Source organism: Salvelinus namaycush, chromosome 18 (genome assembly GCF_016432855.1).
Source record: "Salvelinus namaycush isolate Seneca chromosome 18, SaNama_1.0, whole genome shotgun sequence".
NCBI classification, from domain to species: Eukaryota; Metazoa; Chordata; class Actinopteri; order Salmoniformes; family Salmonidae; genus Salvelinus; species Salvelinus namaycush.
The window spans coordinates 16,888,272-16,909,912 of record NC_052324.1 but is presented as its reverse complement, the minus strand read 5'-3'; the positions used below and the strand labels follow the sequence as shown (position 1 = coordinate 16,909,912).

The following is a 21,641-nucleotide window of genomic DNA, read 5'->3' as shown; positions in this document are numbered from 1 at the left end:
CATTAGGCCTAATACATTATCTCAGCATATTGGCTATGCTTGACTTGCCAATATTCTTATCAGGCCACATTATACACTATGTACAAAGGTATGTGGACAACCCTTCAAATTAGTGGATTTTACTATTTCAGAGACAGGTGTATAAAATCAAGAGCACAGCCATGCGATCTCCATAGACAAACATTGGCAGTTGAATGGCCTTACTAAAGAGCTCAGTGACTTTCAGTGTGGCACCGTCATAGGATGCCACCTTTCCAACAAGTCCGTTTGTCAAATTTCTGCCCTGCTAGAGCTTCCCCGGTCAACTGCAAGTGCTGTTCTTGTGAAGTAGTAGGCTCAGGCGTGAAGTGGTAGGCCACACCACACTCACTAGCAAGTTCCAAACTGCCTCTAGACGCAACGTCAGCACAAGAACTGTTCATCGGGAGCTTCATGAAATGGGTTTCCACGGCCAAGCACAAGCCTAAGATCACCACGCGTAAGGCCATACGTCGGCTGAAGTGATGTAAAACTCGCCGCCATTAGACTCTGGAGCAGTGGAAATGCGTTCTCTGGAGTAATGAATCACTTCACAATCTGGCAGTCCAACAGATGAATCTGGGTTTGGCAGATGCCAGGAGATCGTTACCTGCCCCGATGCATAGTGCCAACTGTAAAGTTTGGCGGAGGAGGATTAATGGTCTGGGGCTGTTTTTCATGGTTTGAGCTTGGACCCTTGGTTCCAGTGAAGGGAAATCTTAATGCTACAGCATACAATGACATTCTAGACGATTCTGTGCTTCTTACTTTGTGGCAAAAGTTTGGCGAAGGCCCTTTCCTGTTTCAGCATGACAATGCCCTTGTGCACAAAGCGAGGTGTTACAGAAATGGTTTGAGATAGGTGTGAAAGAACTTGACTGGCCTGCACAGAGCCCTAACCTCAACCTCATCGAACATCTTTGGTTTGAATTGGAACCAGGCCTAATCTCCCAACATCTGTGCCCGACCTCACTAATGCTCTTGAGGCTGAATGGAAGTAAGTCCCTGGAGCAATGTTCCATCATCTAGTGGAAAGCCTTCCCAGAAGAGTGGAGGCTGTTATAGCAGCATAGCTCTCCCTCCCTCCGCTATCTGTGATCTTTGGGACATCTCTACTAGAGGTCGACCGATTAATCGGAATGGCCGATTTAATTAGGGCCGATTTCAAGTTTTCATAACAATCGGAAATCTGTATTTTTGGGCGCCGATTTAGCCGTTTTTTTTTTTTTTTTTTACACCTTTATTTAACTAGGCAAGTCAGTTAAGAACACATTCTTATTTTCAATGACGGCCTAGGAACGGTGGGTTAACTGCCTTGTTCAGGAGCAGAACGACAGATTTTCACCTTGTCAGCTCGGGGGATCCAATCTTGCAACCTTACAGTTAACTAGTCCAACGCTATAACCACCTGCCTCTCGTTGCACTCCACAAGGAGACTGACTGCCTGTTACGCGAATGCAGTAGAAGCCACGGTAAGTTGCTAGCTAGCTAGCTAGCATTAAACTTATCTTAAAAAACAATCAATCAATCATAATCACTAGTTATAACTACACATTGTTGATGATATTACTAGTTTATCTAGCGTGTCCTGCGTTGCATATAATCAATGCAACGCTGGGGGATGATTTAACAAAAGCTCATTTGCGAAAAAAGCACAATCGTTGGACGACTGTACCTAACCATAAACACCAATGCCTTTCTTAAAATCAATACACAGAAGTATATATTTTTAAACCTGCATATTTAGCTAAAAGAAATCCAGGTTAGCAGGCAATATTAACCAGGTGAAATTGTGTCACTTCTCTTGCGTTCATTGCACGCAGAGTCAGGGTATATGCAACAGTTTGGGCCGCCTGGCTCATTGCGAACTAATTTGCCAGAATTTTACGTAATTATGACAGAACATTGAAGGTTGTGCAATGTAACAAGAATATTTAGACTTAGGGATGCCACCCGTTGGATAAAATACCGAACGGTTCCGTTTTTTCACGTTTTGTTTTCGAAATGATAGTTTCCGGATTTTACCATATTAATGACCAAAGGCTCGTATTTCTGTGTGTTATGTTATAATTAAGTCTATGATTTGATAGAGCAGTCTGACTGAGCGATGGTAGGCAGCAGCAGGCTCGTAAGCATTCATTCAAACAGCACTTTCGTGCGTTTTCCCAGCAGCTCTTTGCAAGCACAGCGCTGTTTATGACTTCAAGCCTATCAGCCTAATGGCTGGTGTAACCGGTGTGAAATGGCTAGCTAGTTAGCGGGGTGCGCGCTAATAGCGTTTCAAACGTCACTCGCTCTGAGACTTGGAGTAGTTATTCCCCTTGCTCTGCAAGGGCCGCGGCTTTTGTGGAGCGATGGGTAACGCTGCTTCGAGTGTGGCTGTTGTCGTTGTGTTCCTGGCTATACTGTTACACTGGCAATACTATAGTGCCTATAAGAATATCCAATAGTCAAAGGTATATGAAATACAAATGGTATAGAGAGAAATAGTCCTATAAATACTATATTAACTACAACCTAAAACCTCTTACCTTGGAATATTGAAGACTCATGTTAAAAGGAACCACCGGCTTTCATATGTTCTCATGTTCTGAGCAAGGAACTTAAACGTTAGCTTTTTTACATGGCACATATTGCACTTTTACTTTCTTCTCCAACACTTTGTTTTTGCATTATTTAAACCAAATTGAACATGTTTCATTATTTATTTGAGGCTAAATTGATTTTTATTGATGTATTATATTAAGTTAAAATAAGTGTTCATTCAGTATTGTTGTAATTGTCATTATTACAAATAAAATACATTTAAAAAAATCACCCGATTAATCGGTATCGGCTTTTTTGGTCCTCCAATAATCGGTACCGGCATTGAAAAATCATAATCGGTCGACCTCTAATCTCTACCTCATTTGAAGTTGAAATATAAAATGGTTTAGGTAGGGGTTGACCGGTTGCTGACCACTGTTGTAGACTGTATCTTTGCCATTCATTTGGGATTGAGGCATGTAACAGGATCTACACACATAACAGGTCATTTTAGAGTGATCTATCACTTGTGTGCAAGTATGACTTGACTTGCTCTGGCTTGTGCTGATAAGTGCACATGACACGGCCCACCCTGTACTAGTCATGTGGGTTCTAAAGATTAGCTTTTTTTTAAACTAGAGGACCGGCAGGATATGTTTACCTTTTACCAATATGCCTTTCTGCTTTGGTGTCTTTCAGAGAGGTATTTGGTACAACAGTAATAATATCAGCAAGGTCTGCATAATCTTCACCCTTCCCTTGGTTGATTTAGGCTACAAGCTGGTACAAGTTAATTTCTACTTTACATCACAGTGCCCCGCAACAGTGAGCATGAGAAAAGCAATGATAATGCAAATAGAATTGCTGATGATCCTGCTGGAATGATAAATCCCCTTATTTCCCCTGTGATTCTCCCCAGATGGTAAGAATAATGGAGGTTCTAAGCGCTACAGCCGCAAGCGAGAGCCCTCCGTTCCCAAGAGTGACAGTTTCCCTGGCCCTCGTCGCACCAATTCACAGAAAAGCAAGAATTTTGACAAGAGACCTCCCCAGAGAGGTGGATCCCGGCAGTATGGCGTTACAGGTGGAGGAAGATGTGAAGAGGTGAGCATTCACAAGATAACAAAAACATGAATCTGTTGTTGGCTATGGAATAACCTACATAAGCCTATTTAAGAGAGCTTTGTTTGGCCCTATACTTGTATATTCCAACTTTGGGATCTTGTTAGCTCTTAAATAGCACTTATTACAGTGAATATTTATATGCTAGAATGGTTTGAGTCACTGATCGGTAGAAACAAGGCAGCATCAACCCATAGGAATATTATTATTCCTGCCTGTGAACCAGGAAAGTCGGGTTCTACTTATTTTCTCCCTTCCCTCAGGTAGCAGAGTGCCGCCAGGCTGAGTTCAGCCCGGCTCAGTTTGCTGGACCTAAAAAGATCAGTCTAAACCACTTGCTCAACTTCACCTTTGAGCCTCGTGTGGGCCATGGTGGTCAAGGAGGAGAAGGACACTCCTGCTGGGGCCGCCGCAACAAGTGGGGCCACAAGCATAAGCCCTTCAACAAGGAGCTTTTCCTGCAGGCCAAGTGAGCGCCCTCTCAATTCAAATCTTTCTTGTACAGTATGACAGAAGGCTTGTTGAATTGTTAGTTTGGTGTTTATTAACTTTTTGGTCTCCTTTTGCCTTAGTTGCCAGTTTGTGGTGACCGATGACCAGGACTACAAGGCTCACTTCACTGACCCAGACACTCTGGTGAACTGGGACTGTGTGCAGCAAGTGGTAGGTTCCGTACATCAGCCCTCTCTTTCGCTTGAAATCTCCACCTCCTAATTGGACTTTTATTGCATCTATTATTTCCCCCCTCCAGCGCATCTACAGTCATGAGGTGCCCTCCTGCCCCATCTGCCTCTACCCCCCGGTAGCGGCCCATATCACCCGCTGTGGCCATATCTTCTGCTGGCCATGCATGCTGCACTACCTGTCTCTCAGTGACAAGAGCTGGTCCAAGTGCCCCATCTGCTATGAGTCTGTGCACTCTGATGACCTCAAAAGGTTAGAGAGATGTTAAACAGCCCTATTAGAACATTCTGTATCGCCACCTTTGGGAAAGAAAATATAATGGTTGAAAATGGTGAATAACGCACTCTATCCCCTCATGTCTCACTGCAGTGTGGTTGCGATGGAAACCAGGCAGTATGCAGTCGGTGACCTCATCACCATGTGCTTAATGCGGAGGGAGAAGGGGGCTTTGGTGGCCATGCCCAGCTCTCAGTGGGTGAAGGTGGAGGAGCCTATACTCTTTGGAGGTGAGTGATGAGGAGGATGATTACCATATGTTTGTGTTGTCACGATACCAGAAGTTTGACTTCTATACCAGGTTTAGTATCACGATACCGCAAGGAGAATGACTGTGATTTTCCAGGTTTTTGCTCTGAAAATCACACATTTTAATGTTTTAATCACACCAGGGGACCACTTTTGAAAAACGAATACATTTTGATTTGTGTAGCTACCCTTTATTTCATGTGCACATGCACCAGTGTTGCCATGTCTGCGGTTTTACTGCAGCTTGGACTACTTTGAAAATGATGTCCTGGTGAAAATGTATTGGTTGCTGGTTTTTGGGCTACTTCTAAATTGTGCCGTGGCCACCATGGCATTTCTCTTTATAAAAACAAATTAGAACCTCTTCTGGTTAGAACCCTTCATCTCAATATCCGACTAAAATGACATACCCAAATCTAACTGGCTGTAGCTCAGGACCTGAGGCAAGGATCAAATCGAATTTGATTGGCCACATACACGTTTAGCAGATGTTATTGCGGGTGTAGCTAAATGCTTGTTTCTAGCTCCAACGGTGCAGTAGTATCTAACAAGTAATATCTAACAATTTCACAACAATACACACAAATCTAAAGTAAATGAATGGAATTAAGAATATATAAATATTTGGACGAGCAATGTCAGCGCGGCATAGACTAAAATACAGTAGAGTAGAATAGTATATACATATGAGATGAGTAATGCAAAATATGTCAATTTATTAGTGACCGAGTGTTCCATTATTAAAGTGGCCAGTGATTTCAAGTTTATGTATATAGGGCAGCAGCCTCTAAGGTACTAGTGATGGCTATTTAACAGTCTGATGGCCTTGAGATAGAAGCTGATTTTCAGTCTCTCGGTCCCAGCTTTAATGCACCTGTACTGACCTTCCCTTCTGGATGATGAGCGAGGTGAACAGGCAGTGGCTCGGGTGGTTGTTGTCCTTGATGATCTTTTTGGCCTTCCAGTGACATTGGGTTCTGTAAGTGTCCTGGAGGGCAGATGGTTTGCCCCTGGTGATGCGTTCGGCAGACCGCACCACCCTCTGGAGAGCCCTGCGGTTGCGGGTGGTGCTACTATTGTTGTGTTGTCTGCAAACTTGATTAAGTAGAAGGCGTGCGTGGCCACGCAATCATGGGTGAACAGGGAGTGCAGGAGGTGGCTAAGCACGCACCCTTGTGGGGCCCCTGTGTTGAGGATCAGCGAAGTGGAGGTGTTGTTAAATACCTTCACCACCTGAGGGGCGGCCCGTCAGGAAGTCCAGGACCAAGTTGCACAGGGGGGGGTTCAGACCCAGGGCCCGAGCTTAATGATGAGCTTGGAGGGTACTATGGTGTTGAATACTGAGCTATAGTCAATGACTTTGCACACACACTGTTGCATATTCGTGATACTATTTTAAAGGAAAGACTTTGAAGTTTGTGGAGATGTGAAATTAATGTAGGATAATATAACACAATAGATCTGGTAAAACATCAAATAAAACAACAACTTGGGAATTTTATTGCATCATCTTTGAAATGCAAAAGAAAGGCCATACATTGAGATAGGAAGCTGGGGATAATTTAGATGTTGTCCACAACAGGGCAACAGTGTGTGTGAAAAGTTTCAGACCGATATATTCAAGAATGTGAGAGCTAGTGCTGGGCGATATGGCCAAAATCTCATATCCCGATAGGTCATTTCATATAACGATACATATCATGATATACACATTTTCTGTTAATTCAATGAATAAATAGTTTATCTAAAATGACCACATGTAAAGGCCTATTTCTTATTACATTTTGAATTATACTCAACAAATAAAGGTATTAGCATTTGGTACCTTGGGTCGAGTGTTAGCACCAACTCACGAAACCCCAGTTTCTCGACCGTGTAAATTGGGGCCATGTCTTTGCAGATGTAAGTTGTAACTGCAGCTGTTATCTCCTATCTTCATGATTCTTTGCCATAAGCTGTGTCGCGGGCAAAAGCCTCTTGCAACGTCTGAGTCGAGGGTTTGTTTTGAGCACTCGACTGTACTTTTTTGGGTCTCATCCGTAGACTCTCTCCATACTGTTTCACATGATTCTTGCGTAGGTGGTAAAAGAGGTTAGTGGTGTTTGAGCCTGTTGTTGGGACCGGCCTGCTGCATATTCTGCAGAGGACGGTTTTCTGGTCCGTGTCGGACTTTTCATACCCAAACCACGTCCATGCGACCAAAGTGGCCCTTATTTTAGGTACGGTCTCCGTGCTCTGTGTCACGTTCACTCTCCTCCATGTTTGTTTGTGTTGCAAATTTCAGAACGCAAAGCGACGTCCAATGGATGAAAACTATTGCCGTAAAGAGTGTGATTTGCGACACAACGAAATAAATGATAAAGCGTAATATGAAACCATAGACGTTTTTCTATCGTCACACGATATATATCGTCATATCGCCCAGCCCTAGTGAGCTACATAATATTTAGTATGAAGTCTCCCAGATGTCCCTCATGAGTTTGCCCAAATGTAGCCAAGTGGCCTCCAAGTGGCTGAATTGGTCAATTGATTAATGTAAGTACATAACATTTTTGTATGTTCTCTATAGTTATGTTAATTAAAAAATAAGGTAACACAAAGATGAAGGGGGCTGTACTTTCCAGTCATGTCCAGCTGAGGTCCTGGCTACCTTTTTAGGTTGAAATGTTGGTGGAAGTGGCACCACGTCATCCTCTAGTACAGTGTGCCAACAGTCCTCTCCCTCGGTGGTAGTTGCCCCCGGTGCACTGGCCCTCCTCCGCTTCTGGGCTGGCCGCTTCACACCTCTAGATGGCCTGGTGGGGGTGGAGCCAGAGAAAGCAGCAGGGGTCAGACTGGAGGAACCAGTTCCTACTTTTGAATGAGTGGGGGATGGAGGGCTTGAACGTGGTCTCTTTAGAGTTGGCTCCCAGAGGTCATCTCTACCACTATTGAGGATTTTTTTTTTTTCCAGTTAAGTCAAGTTTACTATTACTTGTTTTATTTAACCTTTATTTTAGCAGGGGGTGAGCCCTGCGTCAATACATCAAATACACAATACATATGTATAAACATTTATATTGAGTATGGGGAACACAATCACTATAATGAAATATGTGGACCAATAGGCAACATGACACTCAAACCACAGCCAACATAACATACACACACACAGTGCATTCGGAAAGTATTCAGACCCCTTGACTTTCTCCACATTTTGTTACATTACAGCCTTATTCTAAAACGGATTTTAAAAAAGAAAAATCCTCATCAATTTACACACAATACCCCATAATGACAAAGAAAAAACAAGTTGTTAGAAATGTTTGCAAATGTATTAAAAATAAAATAAAAAAGTATTTAGACCCTTTGCTATGAGACTCAAAATTGAGCTCAAGTGCATCCTGTTTACGTTTATCATCCTTGAGATGTTTCTACAACTTGATAGGAGTCCACCTGTGGTAAATTCAATTGATTGGACATTATTTAGAATGGCACACACCTGTCTATATAAGGTCCCACAGTTGACTGTGCATGTCAGAGCAAAAACCAAGCCATGAGTTGTCCGTAGAGCTCAGACAGGATTATGTCGAGCGACAGATCTGGGGAAGGGTACCAAAAATATTCTGCAGCATTGACTGTCCCCACAAAACACAGTGGCCATCATTCTTAAAAGGAAGAAGTTTGGAACCACCAAGACTCTACCTAGAGCTGGCCGCTCGACCAAACTGAGCAATCTGGTGAAAGAACCCAATGGTAACATTGACAGAGCTCAAGAGTTCATCTGTGGAGATGGGAGAAATTTCCAGAAGGACAACCATCTCTGCAGCACTCCACCAATCAGTCCTTTATGGTAGAGTGGCCAGACGGAAGCCACTCCTCAGTAAAAGGCACATGACTGCTTGCTTCGAGTTTGACAAAAGGAACCTAAAGGGGACTTGATGAGAAACAAGATCCTCTGGTCTGATGAAACCAAGATGGAACTCTTTGGCCTGAATGCCAAGTGTCACGTCTGGAGGAAACCTGGCACCATCCTTACGGTGAAGCATGGTGATGGCAGCATCATGATGTGGGGATGTTTTTCATTGGCAGTGACTGGGACACTAGTCAGGATCGAGGGAAAGATGAACGGAGCAAAGTACAGAGTGCTCAGGACATCAGACTGGAGCAAAGATTCACCTTCCAACAGGACAACGACCCTAAGCACACAGCCAAGGCAAAGCAGGAGTGGCTTCAGGACAAGTCTCTGAATGTCCAAGAGGCCCAGCCAGAGCCCGGACCTGAACCTGATCAAACATCTCTGGAGAGACTTGAAAATAGCTATGCAGCAATGCTCCCCATCCAACCTGACAGAGCTTGAGAGGATCTGCAGAGAAGAATGTGAGAAACTCCCCAAATACAGGTGTGCCAAGCTTGTAGCGTCATACCCAAGAAAACTCGAGGCTGTAATCTCTGTCAAAGGTGCTTCAACAAAGTACTGAGTAAAGGGTCTGAATACTTATGTGAATGTGATATTTCAGTTTTTTTAATACATTTGCATACATTTCTAATAACCTGTTTTTTCTTTGTCATTATGGGATATTGTGTGTAGATTAAAAAAACAAGTGTATAAATGTTAGAATAAGGCTGTAACATAACAAAATGGGGAAAAAGTCAAGGGGTCTGAATACTTTCTGAAAACACTGTAGGGTAAGTTAATACATTGTATACTTGGACTTCGATTCAACTCTTCCACTCTGACACGGAACCCAAACCGGATGCGCGCATAAATGTATTTTGTCCCGCTACACCAAACGCGATCACGACACGCAGGTTAAAATATCAAAAACAAACTTGAACCAATTACATTAATTTGTGAACAGGTCGAAAAGCATTAAACATTTATGCAATTTAGCTTGTTAGCTTGCACTTGCTAGCTAATTTGTCCTATTTAGCTAGCTAGCTGTTGCTAGCTAATTTGTCCTGGGATATAAACATTGAGTTGTTATTTTACCTGAAATGCACAAGGTCCTCTACTCCGACAATTAATCCACACACAAAACGGTCAACCGAATCATTTATAGTCATCTCTCTTCTTTCCAGGCTTTTTCTTCATATAACTTATATGGTGATTGGCATCTAAACTTTCATAGTATTACTACACCGACCGGCAACACAGTTCGTCTTTCAATCACCCACGTGGGTATAACCAATGAGGAGATGGCACGTGGGTATCTGCTTCTATAAACCAATGAGGAGATGGGAGAGGCAGGCCTTGCAGCACGATCAGCGTCAGAAATAGGAGTTCTATTTTAGCCCTTGGCAACGCAGACGCTCGTTGACGCAATAATTGAACAGCATAGATTTCTAAAATGTATTTTGCAACGCTCGCGCATGCGACGCGAGCGGTGTGGTCAGCCTATTAGTAGCCAAGTTTTACTTTTTCAGTTTTGAGAAAGTTTGTAGAATAGAACAAACCGCTGCGTAACGCAAATTACTGTTCATTCTGTTTTCTTTCCCCTTGAGAATGAACATGGTTGTGCACAGGTCTAGCTTGATGGCTGTTTGTCGTCAAAGGGCGTTCACATACTACTGTAAAGCCCAGCTCATTGGTTATCTGGCTAGCTATGTTACAATAAGTGGTCATAGGACCAATACACTGTCAATCAAGGGAACACCGCTCGTCTCATTGGTGCGTAATGATGGCTGACCTTCATGGGCTATTTGACGTGCTGTGTAGCCAATATGTAATGTTGAATGATGGAACAAGTTTGGTTGCCTTCTAGAGTGTCTGAGGATTGCACAGAAACCGAATTTGACTGGGTTAAACAATGTTTTGCGGATTAGATTTTAATAAATTGTTCTGTTGCAAGTTGAAAGAGTCGGAATTCATGCAAAACACTGTATACGACATGGATGTTGTTAGAGGTCGACCGATTATGATTTTTCAACGCCGATACCGATTTATTGGAGGACCACAAAAAGCCGATACCGATTAATCGGCCGTATTTTTAAATGTTATTAATTTTTTATTTATATTCATATAAATAATGGCAATGACAACAATACTGAATGAACACTTATTTTAACTTAATATAATACAGAAATAAAATCTATTTTGTCTCATATAAATAATGAAACATGCTCAATTTGGTTTAAATAATGCAAAAACAGTGCTGGTTAAGAAAGTAAAAGTGCAATATGTGCCATGTAAAAAATCTTACGTTTAAGTTCCTTGCTCAGAACCAATGAAAGCTGGTGGTTCAATATTCCCAGTTAAGAAATGTTAGGTTGCAGTTATTATAGGAATTATGACGCGTCAACTATTTTTCTCTATACCATTTGTATTTCATATACCTTTGACTATTGGATGTTCTAATAGGCACTTTAGTATTGCCAGCCTAATCTCAGAAGTTGATAGGCTTGAAGTCATAAGCAACGCTGTGATCAAGCATTGCTAAGAGCTGCTGGCAAACGCAGTAAAGTTTGAATGAATGCTTACGAGCTTGCTGCTTACCACCGCTCAGTCAGACTGCTCTATGAAATATGAAATCATATACTTAATTATAATATAATAAACACAGAAATACGAGCCTTTGGTCATTAATATGGTCAAATCCGGAAACTATCATTTCGAAAACAAAACGTTTATTATTTCAGTGAAATACGGACCGTTCCGTATTTTATGGAACGGGTGGCAACCCTAAATCTAAATCTTGCTGTTACATTGCACAAACTTCAATGTTATGTCATAATTATGTAAAATTCTGACAAATTAGTTCGCAACGAGCCAGAGCCAGGCGGCCCAAACTGTTGCATATACCCTGACTCTGCGTGCAATAAACGCAAGAGAAGTGACACAATTTCCCTAGTTAATATTGCCTGCTAACATGAATTTCTTTCAACTAAATATGCAGGTTTAAAAAAATATATATTTCTGTGTATTGATTTTAAGAAAGGCAAAATATGTTTATGGTTAGGTACATTCGTGCAATGATTGTGCTTTTTTTGCAAATGCGCCTTTGTTAAATCATCACCCGTTTGGCGAAGTAGGCTGTGATTCGATGATAAATTAACAGGCACCGCATTGATTATATGCAATCCAGGAAAAGCTAGTTAATCTAGTATTATCAACTATGTGTAGTTAACTAGTGATTATGTTAAGATTTATTGTTTTTTATAAGATAAGTTTAATGCTAGCTAGCAACTTACCTTGGCTCCTTGCTGCACCCGCGTATCAGGTGGTCAGCATGCCACGGAGTCTCCTCGTGGAATGCAATGTAATCGGCCACAATCGGCATCCAAAAATGCAGATTACCGATTGTTATGAAAACTTGAAATCGGCCGATTAATTGGTTGACCTCTAGTTGTTATTAATCGGAATGGCCAATTAATTAGGGCCGATTTCAAGCTTTCATAACAATCGGAAATCGGTATTTTTGGGCGCCGATTTTATTATTATATATATATATTATTTTTTTTACACCTTTATTTAATCTTTATTTAACTAGGCAAGTCAGTTAAGAACACATTCTTATTTTCAATGACGGCCTAGGAACGTTCTGCCTCGGGGCAGAACGACAGGGGCAGAACGACAGAACGACAGATTTTTAACCTTGTCAGCTCGGGGGATCCAATCTTGCAACCTTACAGTTAACTAGTCCAATGCTCTAACACCTGATTACATTGCACTCCACGAGGAGCCTGCCTGTTACGCGAATGCAGTAAGCTAAGGTAAGTTGCTAGCTAGCATTTAAACTTATCTTATAAAAAACAATCAATCAATGACTGTCATTGCTCCAATGTGTACTTAACCATAAACATCAATTTCTTTCTTAAAATCAATACACAAGTATATATTTTTTAAACCTGCATATTTAGCTAAAAGAAATCCAGGTTAGCAGGCAATATTAACCAGGTGAAATTGTGTAATTTCTCTTGCGTTCATTGCACGCAGAGTCAGCGTATATGCAACTGTTTGGGCCGCCTGGCTCTTTGCGAACTAATTTGCCAGAATTTTACGTAATTATGACATAACATTGAAGGTTGTGCAATGTAACAGGAATATTTAGACTCATGGATGCCACCCGTTAGATAAAATACGGAACGGAATAAACGTTTTGTTTTCGAGGTGATAGTTTTCGGATTAGTCAAAGGTATATGGTTTAGAGAGAAATAGTCGACGCGTTATAATTCCTGTAATAACTTGCGGCTGAACTTGAAAGGGGTTCCTTCGTTATTTTACCGTTCATGTCTTCCATAGAGAATGTCTTGATCTACTTCAAATAAGGTCTGTGTTTCGCGGAGGAGCAGACTGACAGGGGACCATGCAGACAAGCTTTGCTTTCTGCACTACAACCTAAAACTTCTTAACTGGGAATATTGAAGACCCAGGAAAGCTGGTGGTTCGTTTTAACATATGTTCTCATGTTATTTGAGACTAAATAGATTTTATTTATGTATTATATTAAGTTGAAATAAAAGTGTTAATTGTTCATTCAGTATTGTTGCAATTGTCATTATTACAAAAATGTGTGTGTGTGTATGATATATATATATATATATATATATATATATATATATATAAATACATTTTATTTTTAAATCGGCCGATTTAATCGGTATCGGCTTTTTTTGTCCTCCAATAATCGGTATCGGCGTTGAAAAATCATAATCGGTCGACCTCTAGTTGTTAGGATATAAATATGGATTTTATCAAACAAAACTATACTACATTTAATCTCTGGGACCCTCAGGATGACAAATCAGAGCAAGATTACTGAATGTACGTACATTATTTACCGTCAGAGGTGAATGTATCAAACCAATTGCCTTGATAAAGGAATTTTGTTGTTGTGCACTATCCTCAAACAATAGCATGGTATTTTTGCGCTGTAATGGCTATTGTATATTGGACACTGCAGTTAGATTAACAATCATTTAAGCTTTCTGACAATATAAGACATGTCTATGTCCTGGAAAATTGTCTGTTTACAATGACATTCTAGTGAAATATATATGGATTTGGAGTGGTCAATGTGTTGGTAATTTTAGTTAAACCTGGCAACCTTGCTTAGTATTGTTTGGTTTCTGTAGCACACATGGAGTTAGAAAGATTCTTCCAGGTAGACATAGGTTACTTTGCAGTACATTTTTAATTTAGTTTTTTGTGGAAGCCTTTCCATCTACCTGACGACGGTTAGCATTAGCATGCTAAAGGCAACACAAAGTGGTAGACATGCAAGCGCTGCACGCATTCCTGTGTCCTATTGTCTTCAGAAAGTTGCAGGGAATATGAATCGGGGATGCATTCTGTTTGTCTTAAATTTGGGCTAATTAATACATTTTCGAATAAGTAAAATACATTTAGTTGGTTTCCAAACGTGAGAGACGTTTAATAGACGAACCGGAAGTAACAAAATTCTATCTAATCGTTTTTCATGTTGTAGTTAGGGCTGTTGCAGGGACCGTATTACCGCCACACCGGCAGTCATGACCACAGTCAAAGTAATCTCTTGACATGTGTTTGTAGTAAGCAACTTGCCAACTACCATCAGGTCCTAATGGCCTGGTACTCAGGGCTCTATTGTCCCTCTAACCACTCTGACATCAATGCAAATGCTATCGAAATCACATCAACCACTTATCAAAATAATATCATGATTTTAAAACTCACCTCACTGTGACGACAGCAGGTTCAACAGCAGGTTGAAACTGAGTGGGAAACACGGTTGTTGTTGATGTTGTTTTAAAGCCAAACAACGAAATGGACAGCGCTTTAAGGTGATTTAATTCAAAGCATTTAAGACATTGCATGTAGAACATCCATACGCATAGTAGAGCTTATGCATTCGCCTATATACAGTGGGCAAAGAAGTATTTAGTCAGCCACCAATTGTGCAAGTTCTCCCACTTAAAAAGATGAGAGAGGCCTGTAATTTTCATCATAGGTACACTTCAACTATGACAGACAAAATGAGGGAAAAAATCCAGAAAATCACATTGTAGGATTTTTAATGAATTTATTTGCAAATTATGGTGGAAAATAAGTATTTGGTCACCTACAAACAAGCAAGATTTCTGGCTCTCACAGACCTGTAACTTCTTCTTTAAGAGGCTCCTCTGTCCTCTACTCGTTACCTGTATTAATGGCACCTGTTTGAACTTGTTATCAGTATAAAAGACACCTGTCCACAACCTCAAACAGTCACACTCCAAACTCCACTATGGCCAAGACCAAAGAGCTGTCAAAGGACACCAGAAACAAAATTGTAGACCTGCACCAGGCTGGGAAGACTGAATCTGCAATAGGTAAGCAGCTTGGTTTGAAGAAATCAACTGTGGGAGCAATTATTAGGAAATGGAAGACATACAAGACCACTGATAATCTCCCTCGATCTGGGGCTCCACGCAAGATCTCACCCCGTGGGGTCAAAATGATCACAAGAACGGTGAGCAAAAATCCCAGAACCACACAGGGGGACCTAGTGAATGACCTGCAGAGAGCTGGGACCAAAGTAACAAAGCCTACCATCAGCAAGGGCATTGAAGATGAAACGTGGCTGGGACTTTCAGCATGACAATGATCCCAAACACACCACCCGGGCAACGAAGGAGTGGCTTCGTAAGAAGCATTTAAAGGTCCTGGAGTGGCCTAGCCAGTATCCAGATCTCAACCCCATAGAAAATCTTTGGAGGGAGTTGAAAGTCCGTGTTGCCCAGCAACAGCCCCAAAACATCAGTGCTCTAGAGGAGATCTGCATGGAGGAATGGGCCAAAGTACCAGCAACAGTGTGTGAAAACCTTGTGAAGACTTACAGAAAACGTTTGACCTCTGTCATTGCCAACAAAGGGTATATAACAAAGTATTGAGAAACTTTTGTTATTGACCAAATACTTATTTTCCACCATAATTTGCAAATATATTCATAAAAATCCTACAATGTGATTTTCTGGATTTTTCCCCCTCATTTTGTCTGTCATAGTTGAAGTGTACCTATGATGAAAATTACAGGCCTCTCTCATCTTTTTAAGTGGGAGAACTTGCACAATTGGTGGCTGACTAAATACTTTTTTGCCCCACTATGAGCCCAAGCCACACCAAAACAGAATCAAAATAATGATTGTGCCACAGTTATACAATACATCACCTACCGCATATAAAAAACATCTATTTAAGATGTCTTTGGTACATAATTGGTCTAGCCTATAATCCACAATTAAACAATCTAGTAATTGCCTTTGAGTGTGGACTGTATTATGCATTCTGGATGGACTGGTTACCTTATGTTACGCTCCAATCTTTCTATCCATGAGTCTGGGAGGGAACATATAGGCCTAGGCGATGCCGTTGGTTCATTGATTGTGCAGGGCAGTTTACGAATTTAGCCTACATTTTATAGTGAATTTGAGTTTGAATAACCTAGTAATGGGGCACGTTTTAATGTTTTCATAATTAATAGGTTGACACACTGCCTTTTTTAGCTATAGAATATCTCACCACTGCGTTTCTCCATCTCCTCTCCTTCATTGCTTTCTCGGTCGTGCAGAGATGGGGGGGCTGTCAACAGTTTATTGAAATGTTTTGTTGTGAAAACTTGTTACTATCGACGTTTCCAAAATTAAGCATTGGGTAGCTGCAGGAACATGGTTGGAGAGCCCATGACAAACATGTGTGAAGTGAAATGAATGTTTTTTAAACAGACATTTCTATATGCAATCCCATGTGAAAGCAAAGTTTTGAATGTTGCCACTAAAAAGAGGATCCCAGCTGCTACTATAGTAGCCTACCCAGCATGATTTACACTGCGGGAAAGCGGCTGCCAGTCGTTATTCAAATGCATATGGATTACATTTTCATCTGTCCCTGGTCCTGCCCTTTTTTGTGACTTTTTAAAATAGTTAATAGCCTGTAGTCGCATCATGCAGCCCATATATGTTTTGATTTCTAAGACATTCTAAGGTTTGTGTCATTCACAACTAAAGTTGCCAAATAACTCTAAATCCTGCGTATAGGAGCCGTTTCAAATGATCACTTTTTATAATGCTCAACAGCCGCTTCATATGCGCACCCGCTCCGATATTGAAAAATATCCTTTCTATTTTATTCCGCTAAGTTCAATTATATTATTCTTACAATAAAATCATATAAAATAATGGCACTCATAAGCATATCTTGTCTGCTAAATAAACTAAAGCCTACAGCCTTTGGCATGGCGCATAGTCAGTAGTAGGCCAACTCATATTCGGTTCCTTTTGAAATATATATATTTTTTCATTTAATGTCTCTTTAGATCTGCCTAAAATAGATGATGGATTTATTGTGATGGTGTATATTAAATGGATTTATTAGACTTTTTTCAAATGTAAATGTTCCAAAGGCACGCATCAGTGACTTGTATGCCTGGAGATGCTAAACATGTTTGTTCATTAACGGTCAATTACCGTGAGATCAGCATACATTTGCATGACAATAACCGGCTAACAAAATGTCATGACTGCCACAGTCCTAGTTTGTAGTATTGAAAAAGTACCAAAGTTTTAGTGTACTGTGCAACACTGTTTACCATATACCTGTTTCTGTGGTATGGTATATGTGAGTCGTTGTGACACGGCTGTACCCCTGTGCTGTAGATGTGCATCTGAGCCCGTACTCCAAACTGCTGCTGGCCTCTCAGGAGCAGGTGCTGGGCCTAGTGGCCGAGGAGAAGGCCGCTCTGCAGGGTCAGCTCACCCAGGGAGAGGATGCCACAGCCTGTTTCATCCAGAGTGCCCTGTGCAATCTGCAGGTAACACTGACAAACTAGCAGCTTGTAGTTTAAAATACAGGCAGCTTCTACTGCATGAAGCAAGAAGTGATGTGTGTGTGTGAAGTTTGACTTGTTACATAAACTTAGGTCAAGTCATATATGATATGCCTATATAGCATGAACTGACCCCCTCTCTTTCCTGTGCTGTGGTCCAGGAGCGAGTGGAAGCTCTGCTGAAGCACCAGAAGGCATGTGCTGAGGACAACCTGGAACTGTCAAATCTCACCCTGGCAGATCCCCCCTCCCCTGAGGAGGAAGTCGTGACCACCTTTAGCAGTACCAAGGTAAGTGTTTGCATTTATAACCCATTAATATACTCTCCAAACTCGCCCGTGTTATTGGCTCAGAGATTCTCCATGTTTTACTCTTTCCAGCCAGTTCTGCAGTATTCCTCTGCATTTGATGATGAGGTGGCAGAGGTTCCAGAGGAGGACCCTGAGGAGGCCACCGGTGAGGAACCACAGCTCCCTGAAGGGCTCCTGGAGAGAGTGCTAGAGGAGTCCCCTGAGGATGCAGCTCCAGAGCCCCAGCCTGCTGAGGAGAACCATCCCAGCCAGGCTGAAACGACGCGCCCCCAAACCTCAGAGCATGGACCCTCCTACTACTTCTACCAAGGTAGGATACCCTTTAGCAGAACTACGGTTTATCAGTGTCTCTCCACTTAACATCTACCATGTCCTCTTTATTACATTCAAAAGTCCAGTCTCTGCACTTACTCCTTTGTTCTTCCAGCGGAGGACTGCCAGCAGATGTTCCTGCACCCAGTGAATGTGCGCTGTCTGCAACGTGAGTACGGCAGCCTAGAGGCCAGCCCCCACACCATCACGGCCACTGTGGTGGAGATTGAGGGGCAAACTATCACTGAGGTAAGTGATTAGATCTAAACCATGTTTGTTCTTGAAAAATGTACCAAGACTTTGTTTCTTCTGCTTCATCCCAGGAACATGTGCAATATCTCAGGTTTTGATTCTCTTGGCTACAGGAGATTCGCCGTCGACACCGCTACCTGGCTCACCTGCCGCTCACCTGTGAGTTCAGTATCTGTGAGCTGGCCCTGCAGCCCCCCACCCTGTCCAAAGAGACCCTGGACAGCTTTGCAGGTCAGAACCTAACGTACTCTCTATTCTAGTCATGTACATTGCTTCTTAGAGTAAATACTAATCCAATACTGATCTCCTTTCCCCCTCACTTTTTTTTCTTCTGACTCTAAGATGATTTGGAGAAAAGAAAGCGTCTCAGACAAAAGAAAGCAAGGGATGAGAAGCGCAGGGAGAGGCGTATTGAGATGGAGGAGAACAAGAAGCAGGGGAAATGTGAGTCCATTTTACTTTTTTGGTTGTTTCTCAATGTAGAATGTGTAACTGAAAAATTGTCGTCAGATAAAGTATCTTCATATGAATGTTTTCTCAGATCCAGAGGTGCATATTGGGCTGGAGAATCTTCAGCAGTTCCCGGCATTTGGGTCACCACCTCACAACGGCAGTCCACAAGTGTATCCTGAATTTCTGTTGGCCCCTCACTCAGCCCTCACCAGCAGCGCTGTCTCTGGTGAGACCAGCTCTTTCAACTGTCCTTTATTTTGACAGGCTTGGAAATTTAAAGTGTCACTGTTTTATGGACTTCTGATAGTAATGTTTGTATTTTGTGCCATGGAATTCGTTTTTTATTTAACCTTTTATTTAACTAGGCAAGTCAGTTAAGAACAATTTCTTATTTACAAGGACAGCCTAGGAACAGTGGGTTAACTGCCTTGTTCAGGGGCAGAACGACAGATTTGTACCTTGTCAGCTCGGGGATTCGATCTAGCAACCTTTCTGTTACTGGCCCAACGCTCTAACCACTAGGCTACCTGCCGCCCCAAATATAGCACATTACAAACGGTGTCTTGTAAACTGAAATCGCCATTTCCATCTTGTTGTAGATGGGATGATGTTCCCTAGTCTGACTGGAGACAGCCCTGCGCCCAGCGTGGGCTGTGTGGAGGATGACTCTCACTGCATGTCCTTTGCTCAGGTCTGTAGGCCTAACTCGTTAATTTAGTCACTCCTACATGTCTGTACCTACTATTTTTTTATTACGAGCTGATTACCTTGGATGTCAGGATGTTACAACTTTTGGATATAGACAATTTAGATGACTTTTCTCTCATCACCCCTTATTCTCCCCTGATAAGATGCTGAGGGATGGGAAAGCCAGGGCTGATGCTGGGCCGTGGACCACTCCAAAGAAAGGTGACAACTCCACGTCTACATCATTCATTTCTCCTCAGTTTCTGTTAGTGTTTGCTCAAATCAGTTGGCACGGCGAGCACTGTCAGCTGAACCCTATGTTTGTTTGGACCATAGTGTCAGTGTTGGACCATGTTTGACTGTTTTTTGTTGTTGTTGTGCTGCTCCCTCAGAAATGCTTCTGGCTCCTCCAGCGGCAGACAGCGATGGAGAGAGTGATGTGTCTGACCGGGTCCCAGTGCCCAGTTTCCAGAACTCTTTCAGCCAGGCCTTTGAGGAGGCACTCCTGCAGCTGGACCATGGTCCAACTGCTCCACCACAGCCAGTGGTCATCCCCGGTCAGTCTTTCACTGTGTTTGTCTGTGTCTTAGCTTGTGTAAGTGATGCCTTATTTGTGGAGTTGGAAGACTGCATACTTATCCTATTCTCTCTCTCTCAGATGAAAAGGGGGGAAAGAAGAAGAAGAAGAAACAGAAGCTTCTGTTCAGCACCTCTATGATTCACACAAAGTAGACGACACTGAAGTTGATATTTATCCCTTCACCTGCTCACATTTTAGTTTGATCCATCTCTTATCACTGTCATTTTCCCATGCAGCTCTATTTTAGAATGACAGACAATGGAGAATTTTTGTTGTTGTATGTAGCCAAGGTAAGTAATGCCTCGACCACAGTCCCACTCACAATTTCTTACATTGTGCAATTGGTTTATTATGCGTTCTACAATACTTCTGGTGCACAAAGATTTGTTCCAACTTCCTGCCACATTGAAAATCTTCTTTAAAAATATGCTGTAAGGATGGAGGGTAGAATGAGTTACATTTGTTATAGAGACCATATTAGGATCTACATTGGGTTGAATGGAATCGTTTTGAGGGGTGAATTTTATTTGGGGTAGCAGTCAGCCAGCTGCAGGTACCATCCCAGATTTTCAATCCCAAGTCCCAAACACTGTCAGCCCTGAATTTGTTCTTCAAAAAAATGTCTGCTTAACAAAAACAAAAAACTTATCCAATGCAAGTTGTATGTTCTGCTTGCGTTTTACTCTGATTTGGCCTGAACATAGCACAACCTCTATGCATGAGTCTGATTCTCATACCGGTCTGGAGGAAATGCAAGGAATACAGTGTAGCTTGTATTAAAGAAAGGATTGGAAATATTTTGTGTGTTGATGGCAGACAACTCAAATACACTGTGGACCTTGTGTTTGAATTATTAGACCATGGATATGCAGTTTCTTCTCTTTGATCTATTAATTTTCCCCCTTCTACCATAGTCATTTGTTTGTCCTTCCTAGTCTAATTTGTAACATTGGCACTTTACCCCCCTGGTTTCAATTCAGTGTTGCAAATATGTTTTATGTGTGAAGCTAGAGATCTGCTGACTTCGGATTACTTGCTATATAAGGAGTGAAAAGGTGGGATGTAAAGATACTATATAGAAGATGTTTTGTTTGAGGGTTCTTTTTGGTCATTGATTATTTTTTAAGTTTGTAGTGAACATGAACATTAAAAATGTCAACTGGCCTGACATTGGAATAAAGGATTATGCACAATCAAACTATTTGTCTGGTTATTTTTTGTATTGCAGCAAAATGAGAGGGTATTGATGCACAATTGTTATTTTGTTACTATTTTTTACTTTAGTTGACACTTGGCTGTCAGAAGGAGAAAGGTAGTTGAGTGGACTGGGATTATTTTTTTAACCTTTTCTTAACTGACTTGCCTAGTTAAATACAAATTCTTATTTCCAATGAGGCCTAGGAACAGTGG

At 41.7% G+C, this 21,641-nt stretch overlaps 1 protein-coding gene across 1 annotated transcript in view; it reads left to right on the top strand.

Moving 5' to 3' along the window:
• Positions 1-21,429, top strand: part of rnf10 (ring finger protein 10) — a 29,218-nt gene extending 7,789 nt beyond the window's left edge. Inside the window, exons 2-17 of the mRNA XM_039013367.1 lie at positions 3,464-3,648; positions 3,930-4,135; positions 4,239-4,329; positions 4,418-4,602; positions 4,720-4,856; positions 17,467-17,621; positions 17,798-17,926; positions 18,017-18,257; positions 18,375-18,508; positions 18,625-18,742; positions 18,854-18,955; positions 19,053-19,190; positions 19,564-19,655; positions 19,816-19,873; positions 20,044-20,208; positions 20,310-21,429. Of these exons, the coding sequence (XP_038869295.1) occupies positions 3,464-3,648; positions 3,930-4,135; positions 4,239-4,329; positions 4,418-4,602; positions 4,720-4,856; positions 17,467-17,621; positions 17,798-17,926; positions 18,017-18,257; positions 18,375-18,508; positions 18,625-18,742; positions 18,854-18,955; positions 19,053-19,190; positions 19,564-19,655; positions 19,816-19,873; positions 20,044-20,208; positions 20,310-20,383 (2,210 nt within the window). The 3' untranslated portion in view covers positions 20,384-21,429. The remainder of the gene's footprint in view (positions 1-3,463; positions 3,649-3,929; positions 4,136-4,238; positions 4,330-4,417; positions 4,603-4,719; positions 4,857-17,466; positions 17,622-17,797; positions 17,927-18,016; positions 18,258-18,374; positions 18,509-18,624; positions 18,743-18,853; positions 18,956-19,052; positions 19,191-19,563; positions 19,656-19,815; positions 19,874-20,043; positions 20,209-20,309) is intronic.
• Positions 21,430-21,641: the final 212 nt, after the last annotated feature.